Source organism: Giraffa tippelskirchi, chromosome 2, assembly GCF_054371585.1.
Source record: "Giraffa tippelskirchi isolate mGirTip1 chromosome 2, T2T-mGirTip1v1.2.pri, whole genome shotgun sequence".
Lineage (NCBI taxonomy): Eukaryota > Metazoa > Chordata > Mammalia > Artiodactyla > Giraffidae > Giraffa > Giraffa tippelskirchi.
This window is the reverse complement of record NC_137276.1, coordinates 23,686,370-23,695,724: the sequence shown is the minus strand read 5'-3', so window position 1 is coordinate 23,695,724 and position 9,355 is coordinate 23,686,370. Positions and strand designations below refer to the sequence as shown.

The following is a 9,355-nucleotide window of genomic DNA, read 5'->3' as shown; positions in this document are numbered from 1 at the left end:
AAATATAGACATGAGTCTTCTGCCAACTGAGAAAGCGACTGTTGAAAGGTGGGTGTGTACTAGGAGGTGGGCCAGGTTGTAATTTGGGGTTGTTGTTAACAAGGCTGTGATAGAGGTTTCTCAAGTTATCTTGGAGACTAGAGATCAAGGGACTAGATTATGAGTTAATTCTAAGTAAACTGAAAAGCTCCAAATACTAAAAGGAGAAAAAGGTAATATTTACTTAGTCTCAGAGGAATCCTGTTTTTAATATATCTGTCAGAGAGCATTGAGAGACCAAAGTCATATAGTTTCCAACAGGGTGACCAGACCAAGACTGATCATTTTAACTGACTGAGTGAAGAATAAGAACAACAATAATGACATCACCATAGTAATAATCCTCACTATGAGGGCGTGTGAAGTTGGTTCAGTCGTGTCTGACTCTCGGTGACCATATGGATCATAGCCCACCAAAGCTCCTCTGTCCATGGGATTTTCTAGCCAAGAATACTGGAGTGGGTTGCCCTCCTCTGGGGGATCTTCCCAACCCAGGGATCGAATCCATGTCTCTTACATCTACTTGCATTGGCAGGCAGGTTCATTACCATTAGCACCACCTGGGAAGCCCAATCCTCACTACAGAGATGGATAATCTGAAGTTAAAAGGAAGAATGAGAGAAAAAAGATCTAAGGGAGCAGAAGAGAGAGAACCTCACACACACACACACACACACACACACACACACACACACACACACTCTAATACTCCAGAGGTGGTGGAGATGAGGAAAACAAATCCCATATAGCCAGGGGAGGTACTTGGAGTCAACACTACTCATTCGTTATAAACTCAAATCATCGTAGACTGGTGGTGATAAAGAGGACTCATGATTTGTACAAAAGTTGTGCCTTTTTAAAAAGGTATGCCATTTGATTCTCAGGGATTCTGTGGTGGCTCAGAGGGTGAAGAGTCTGCCTGCAATGCGGGAGACCTGAGTTCGATCCCTGGGTCAGGAAGATCCCCTGGAGAAGAAAGTGGCAACCCATTCCAGTATTCTTGCCGGGAAAATCCCATGGCCAGAGGAGCCTGGAGGGCTACAGTCCATAGGGTCGCAAAGAGCCAGACACAACTGAGTGACTTCACTTTCACTTTGATTCTCATGATGCAAGTATGTGAAGCAACATAAATCGATTCGACTTCAACGCATTGTTCAGCCTCTTGAGTTTTTCCTGCCACCTAATACCTTGGACAGTTTGCCATGTCAGTACACAGATTTATCTTGTCTATTGTAAACACTGTAGATGGATATACCCTGAGTGGTTTAGCCACGGCTGACAATACATACTCTTGCATGTGTTTCTGGTGATGCTGTAGTTAAATCTCCAGATTACGTTTCTTTAGGGAGGATGGGAAAGTGGAAGCGTCCACAGGCAGCTGGAGCCCTCACTCCCAAGTGGGGACCCCCAGAGCTGCTGTCATGGTCAGGCACTAGCAGGGTCGTGGCTCAGAGAGGGAGACTCTGACATGTCACCTGGGGACTCACCTGCTCCAGGTCCTCGGCCGACCTTTTGTTTTCTCCTGTGGGATCCTGATGGGGTAAGACAAAGAGCTCGGCAGCGGTGGGCAGGCCAGGGAGCACTGCCACTAAGAGGTGCTGGCCCGGAACCCCGGTGGCCTGAGGGAGAGACACAGAGGCACACGTGAGTCCTGGGGGAGAGCCGATGAGAAGGAACCATGTTTCCAGTGGGGAGCTGGGGGGTGGAGCAGTAAGAAGGCACACGGGTGTGGGGATGGGGTGTGAAAGCAGGGTCCTGGGTGCACCTGTTGGGGAGGGATGCAAGGGCCAGAACTGGGTTCAAGCCAGACTCTGAGGTCTGGTTCCCCGCTCTGTCCCCATGAGACCTTAAACACTTTGCATCCCCTCAACTTAAAAAGTGGCATAATGGTAGCATCTGCCTTGTAAAAGTAAGTGGACCCTGTCAGTGAGAAGGCCGTCACTGAGCCTTATCTTCTGCCCCTGGAGCTATAACACTTTCTAACCTAGCTTCCTCCTTCCTCAAGCACTAGCGGTCTCTCCAAATCCACCAGGCATACCTCTATCACCTAACCTAATAGCACGTCCCAGACCACAGCCTCCAGGTATCTGTTGAGCTCTCCACACCATCCGACCCTAGTGATCAGTCTGTTCTAGGAAGCTCTCTTAGCCCTTCCCCCTGCTATCCTTCAATCTTCTATTAGAATCATGCACATCACTCAAAAACTTCCTCTTTACTGAGCCTACTTTCTAGATGGTTCTAGAATTCAGTTGGCAACAATTTCGGCTTTTCTCTGCAGCATCCAGTCATTTGGTTGTTATACAAGAACTCCTCACAATTACCCCAAAATCTTCACTCTGCATGTGGATGAATGGAGGCACTCTTTTCCCAAATACCCCAGCAGGAAGCCTTATCTCATCTATGACACCATACTCTCCTTTCCACATCCTATCTAATCAGTCTATGAGATCTTGACAAGTGATCCTATTGGTTCCTTCCTATTTAAATTCTCCCCACCCCTGCCTTGTTAATATCTCCATTCAGCCTCTGTGTTCTCTCCCCTCAAGCTTTACAACAGCCTCCCCATCTCCAGGAAACAGACTACTATCAATACTTCAATATTTATCCCACTGTCTAACTCAGATTATGTGTCCCCATCCAAATTCATGCACAAATTACCACTGCCAACTGGATTAGATATACATTCAAAGCCTTCAGCAATATGGTCCCACCTTTCCTTCCTACACTAATTATCCACAGCTCACACAGTCATCTTATGCTTAACTGAATAGACTCATCTACAATTTCTCAACATCCAGCCTTTTCCTCGAAATATTTCTGTGTATCTCCCCTGAATGTCTTTCCTATACAATTGGTGCTAGAACATCATGAAGTTCTAGGACAACATAAAGTCCACTCATTTCAGTATATTGTTCATGATTTCCAGCTAGGTGATAGTTGGGTTCTGAAACCTGCCTTTATATCTTTCTCAAAGTAGTAAGAAATTCCATTTACTGGATCTTTATCATGTGTCTGGCACTGTCCTAAGAACTTCTTCATATAATGTAATGCAATCTCCCACAAGCACTCTTTGAAGCAAGTATTACTATACCTCTCTGTGCAGGTGAAGACACAGATTGCAAGTCCCCAGGAAGCTGGCTCTGAGCTTAGCATGTAGGGTGTTTATTAGTGGACATTCTTAGAATCAACAGCTATAGGACTGAATGCAAGGAAGCAAGAATGGGTAGAGGGAGAAGCTGAGCTAAGATAAAGGTCAACAGCTTCAGACGACCTTGCAGGGAAAGAGAATGGCCCTTCAGATTTGCGTGAGGTTGAGCTGAGGGCATCACTGGACACGAGCCACTCAGAAAAGGACATAACGTGGGGGGGGAGACAGCTGAATCCTCTGCCCACACTCTCCCAGCAGCTAAGGAAACTGTATCTCCCATAAGGGGAATCTGGATGGTACACCCCTATTCCTGCTACGGGACAGAGAGTAGACGGAGCAAAGCTCAACAGTGGCTCAATGCCATCTACGTAACAAGTGGTGACACTCAGTGTGGAACCTTGGTCTGACCATGATGCCTCTGTCCTTAACCAGGGCTCTCCTGCCTTCTTTCTCCTGACACACAAAACAGCTCCTGTCCCAGCTGGTATCACACTGTTTTATAGCCCTCCAGGATGCTAAACTCAAATATTATGTCTAAACTTATCCTTATCATTGACAATGTTTATTGAAGGACTTTCAATTAAAGATTCCATTGCAAAATATCAATAGAAAAATCCCAGTTGATGAGGAAAAAGGCAACTGATTTACATATTGAATTTCATCAGAGAATGAATAGGAAGAAAACTACAAATAAGTTGACATCCAGTTGAGCTTGTTATAGAGCTTATGAGGGGACACCTGGCAATAGGGTGTGTTCTTTAGGACTTAAGGAAGTGGCTGAGAATATTTACTGATCTCAAAGCCATGGTGGGGAGCTAGGAACCAGGGCTGGTTCAGCTGCCTCTTAGGATTAGGTAACCAAGGAGTCTTCAAAACTCCCTCTACCCCATCTCCCCTTATCCTGAGGGATGTGGAGCCAACCTGTTTGTTCTGCATTTAGCTGATTATGCTCTGCAGCGGCCTAGAAATATTAATAAGCAGTCATATCTAACCTAGTGGACAGCTGGTGGAAGAGTGGCAGCCCAGAGCATCCAATCCCCTTACAATTAATGTGAAGCGAAACCAGCCTGGAAAACATCACTGCTGAACTAATGGTTGGTTGATAAGTCACCTGGGGGTGTTGGACAGCTGCCTAGGATATCTACAGGGACACAGATCCCTGAAGGAGGTGGGCTGTGGGTTCACTGAAGGCTATAAGTCATCTCTCTAGACAGCAGAGAAGAGAAACCAGTTGTCACACAAGTGACAGGCAGCTCCAAAGATAAAGGGGCCTGTGGTTTGGTAGCTTCGCCCCCTGGTGGCCATAATGTTTAGCCACCGACAATGTCATAGATGCTCAGAGTTGTTAAGAAAGACAAAGGTGAGATGGCATTTACCCAGAGGCACAGAAAATAACCTTTCTCCATCCCACTATTCCAATCACTCTTGTCTCTCCATTTGACAAGGTGAAGGACAGCGGCGGAGTGGAGTGGGTAGAGAACTACTTGATCAAGATTTAAACCTTGAGGTCTAACTCCAGAGCCTGATTTTAAACTGTACAACCTTGGGCAAGTTATTTGCCTCTATTCACCTGTAAAATGGGGATAATCATACTATCCATTTCTACATCATAAGCTAGGTTTCTTTTTTGTGATTATATGTGTCTAAAAATGCAAAACACTGAGAAGAGTTTCTGGAATTTTTAAAGTGCTAAGTGAATATCCACAAAGACAATGGTATGATTATTGGGAACATCAGCTCTTTGCCAAAAGGCCGAATCTGAGATCAGTTTTCTGAGCAGGGGTTATCTGAGTGTCTTTAACTCTCCTCATCCCTTTCTGTCATGAAGCACCATGTGTCAGGTGCAGGAGAGAATGTATAACTAATCTTAAGTTGACTTTTCTTTTAGGCTAAGAGTAGACCTTATTTTCTTGGGCGCCAAAATCACTGCAGATGGTGATAGCATTCATGAAATTACAAGATGCTTGCTCCTTGGAAGAAAGCTATGACAAACCTAGACAGCATATTAGAAAATAGAGACGTCACTTTGCTGACAAAGGTCCAGCTAATCAAAGCTATGGTTTTTTCAGTAGTCATGTATGGATGTGAAAGTTGGACCATAAAGAAGGCTGAGCACCAAAGAATTGATGTTTTCAATTAATGCTTTTAATCTGTGGTGCTGAAGAAGACTCCTGAGAGTCCCTTGGACCCTAAGGAAATCAACTCAGTCAATTCTAAAGGAAATCAGTCCTGAATATTCATTGGAAGGACTGATGCTGAAGCTGAAGCTCTAATACTTTGGCCACCTGATGCGAAGTATTGACCTGATGAAAAGAGTCGACCAAAGAAAAGACCCCGATGCTGGGAAAGATTGAGGGCAGGAGGAGAACGGAGCAATGGAGGATGAGATTGTTGGATGGCATCTTCGACTCAAGGGACACGACTTAGAGCAAACTTTGACTTTGTCCATAGTAAAGGACAGGGAAGCCTGGCATGCTGCAGTCCATGGGGTCACAGAGAGTCAGACACAACTGAGCGACTGGAGAATAACAACAAAGAGTAGACCTTAGGGAAAAGTCATTTCTGATTTTCTGGGTTTGTGCAATAAACCCAAGCAGCTATATGAGCAGATATTCCATTTCTTCTGATTGTTTATGAAAGTGGAGTATGCAGGTGGAATGTGCCTAGAAGATGTCTTGTTAAATTGTGGGTGACATTTGTTCAGAAGGGGATGAACCACACCACCTTGTTACCCTCCCAGGAACCAGAAGGGGCTGTGCTTCATATGAAAAAACCCAGACATCGGATTCAGATCCTTCACTTTAATTTTGTAGCTTTGTCACTTATTAGCTATGAGACTTTAGACAAGTTATTTAACTTCTCTGAAACTCAATTGCTTAATCAACAAATAAAGACAATAATATTTTGCTCTTGGGGCTGTTGTGGGAAAGGAATGCTGTTAAAAAGAACCGGGACATAGTAAGATGACTACATTCCTGTGCTGGGTACTCACTGTGCTGTTGTGCTGGCCATTCACGGGGCTGGAACCCAGGCTGCGCTTACTAACGGTATTCACTCTATGCCTTTCAGTATTATGCCCAGTAGCTATTTTACATGTACTGACAGCTAACTGTGAATTCTGCCATATGACTGTCACGTATTTCCATGGTCTTCTCTAAGCAGAATATTAAGGGTAAGGACCCCATGGTTATTCAATTTCCTGTCCCCCATGGCACCTGTGACATGTCTGCACATGGGGGGCTCAGCTTTGCAGGTATCAGACTGATGACACCCACTTCCCCTGGCCTCTGGCTCTTTCCTACCATTTCTTAGTGCAAGGGTCCCCTCTCCTTGAAGGACAAGGGCACACAGGGAAAGGGCCTGGGCCAGAGGAGCTGGCTACACTCACCTCCACCAAGGCCTTTTTGATGACTCGGCTGACGTCTCTCCTCCACTCAGGGATGTCCGGGTTGTAATCGTCCAGGTTTGGAGAAAAGGACAGGCGAAGAGATCGGAATTCCTCTGTGGACACCAGAGTAGAGGGGTTACTATAAGTCAGATCGGCCTCTCAGGAAGTCTGTTATACTTTCTATTTTATGCAAAGCCCTAATGCAGGATCCTTGTCCTCCACATTCACCAGAGAGACCTTACTAGAAGGCAAGGTCAACATCCCATCCCTCTTACTTCCGAGCTTCTTTTCCAGGCCAAAGCTTTAGTCTGTGACCCATGCTTCACTCCACAGCTTTGTGCATTGTCCCCAGTTCTAGCCTTGTGCTTCTGGACACTAAATGCACACCCCTGGAGCACTCTGACTGCATCACAGGTTTCTGCCCCTGGGCCTTTGAACACACAGCCCCTTTCCCAGAATGGTCCCCTCTTCCCATCTTCCACGCATGCAACAATCAAGCTCTAGTTTGTGTTCTGAGTTAATACTGACTTAATACTCTGCCCACCATGTTTTACTTTTCTTTTTTATGGTACAGCTGTGCTCTGCACATACTTTCATTATCATTATATAATAATCATATTATATGATTATATAATTATAAAACTCATCATAGTCACTTTATTGCTAAATTTTGTTTGCATGGGAATTTCATTGAAAGGAATTTTCAGCTCTTTATTTCAAGGATTTTGCTAGTTGTCACAGTTGCCTCTAAGTTAATCTTGGTCCTCCAGGAAGTAGATGAAATTATAAAGGCGATGATTTTGTGAGGAGAATTGTCTATAACAGAATACGGGGAGGAAACCAGAGGATCTTGGAGCACCGTCAGACCACACTGCATATATGACACAGTGCAAGAGGGGGAGGAAGGTTCAGCAAGACTGATGGGAGATCTATGAGCTGAAGTCAGCCAGAGGAGCCCTGTGTCCCAGGAATGGGTTCACCTTAGTATTCCTACTGCATTCAGTCACTGGCTGGATGGTGCAGCCTTGGTCCTAACATGGTGATAGGTTTCAGAGCACAGCCCTGAGGGGGTCTTATCACACAATATACTCAGATCACACTGCTCCCCTGAAATATGCGGGAGGTTCCACACTGCACTTAGAATAAATTCAGATTCATATCATGGCCTTCACAGTGCCACACAAACCAGCAACGACTTTGTCTCTTGCAACATGTCCTGCGGGCTGCCCTGCATTCCATGACACCATCCTTCCCCATGTTCCTCAGTCTGCTAAGTTCCTTCTCAGGTTACCATGCCTCTACTTCCCCAGATGATAGCCTGCTCAGCTCCTTTTCAGCCTTAAATCTCTCCTGGGAGGAGCCCTTCCTCCAGCAACCTCAGGTATCCTTCCTTTCACCAACGCTAATACCTTTCATCATGTGACCCTATTTGTCTTCACCAAACTTCTTACTGTTTAAATTATTTTGTTTGGGGGGATAAGGGGGGAGGGACAAATTGGGAGATGGGGATTGACATATACACACTACTGTATATAAAATAGATAACTAATAAGGAACCTACTGCATAGCACAGGGAACTCTACTCAATACTCTGTAATGGCCTATATGGGAAAAGAACCGAAAAAAAGAGTGGATTTATGTATATGTATAATTGATTTACTTTGCTGTACACCTGAAACTAACACAATACTGTAAATCAACTATACTCCAAAACAAGCTTTAAATAAATAAATGTTTTTGTTGTCTGTCTCCCACACAGGAATGTTAGTTCAGTGAGGGTGGGGGCACAGTGTTCCTGGCCCTTTGGGGCAGTGCCCAGTTCACGGTAGGGTTTCAGTGGCCAGGAGTCACTTAATTAATACATTTGTGTTGAATAAATGAATGCATGAACATCAGTGGCAGCTCTCTGTAGTTTATGTATTTATTATACAACAAATATTTCTTTCTTGTTTTGATCATGTTCTCGTATTTCAGGAGGGGCTCAGCAACACCGGCCACACCAATGGCACGTTCAGGAAACTCAAAAACCCACGCGTGCTTTTCCTAACACTGTTAACGACTTCTCAGGAGCAGGCGTTGAAGACTTGCACACGATCAGGACTGCATTTAAGGCAGTCAGCTTATTCCAAAGATGCATTTTTCAAAGTTTGACTATTTTATGAGTCACTGGTCACCTGGGTGAACATTCCCACTTCAGTTCTGATGGAGAAGAAGGAAATGCATATTAATTAGCAGCATGGGAAATGGCAGTGCCAAGGAACGACCCGCTGGGTCCTAACTTTTCCCTTTGAAGATGTACGTGCTTGTCATTTTCACTTTCCTCGAACCTCTTAACCAAACTGTGGAGACTTCATCTCAAAAGAAGATATTTATCTTAATAAAGAAACACGGATGAGAAAAATGGTGCAGCTCCCTCTATAATTACTTAGCATGCTAAACAGCAGGGCAGGGAAACGTTATCTTTAAGTTTATTCAACAAATAGGGGATGCATGTGGGAGGACTGAAAAGGGTAAACGTCAATAATATATGCACTTTTTGCAGCTGCTGGAGAGATGAATTCTACACATTTACATTTTCTCTGTTGTATTTAAGGGCAAACTTGAGCCCTGAAGCAAAGGAAGGAAAACCATGCAAACTAAATTTTCTTTCCTACAGTCTACTGTATGTCTTTGGGTAGGCAGTCTTTCCTCTGCCAGCTTCCCAAATATGATACCTCCTTCAGTCTGACCATAATGATCTTAAATTTCCCCAAAGCTTAATTAAACTTGAACAGGTTTCT

At 44.5% G+C, this 9,355-nt stretch overlaps 1 protein-coding gene across 9 annotated transcripts in view; it reads right to left on the bottom strand.

The window, feature by feature from the left end:
* Window positions 1-9,355, bottom strand: part of LOC145539476 (VPS10 domain-containing receptor SorCS1) — a 580,892-nt gene that overhangs the window by 30,723 nt on the left and 540,814 nt on the right. For 8 of the 9 annotated variants that reach the window (XM_081573556.1, XM_081573559.1, XM_081573557.1 and 5 more), the window contains 2 exons: window positions 6,576-6,688; window positions 1,527-1,658 (listed from right to left, as the gene is read on the bottom strand). In XM_081573556.1, the coding sequence (XP_081429682.1) occupies window positions 1,527-1,658; window positions 6,576-6,688 (245 nt within the window). Of the gene's footprint in view, window positions 1-1,526; window positions 1,659-6,575; window positions 6,689-8,471; window positions 8,775-9,355 lie in introns of those variants that run through there. The other variant, XM_081573564.1, reaches the window with a different exon arrangement.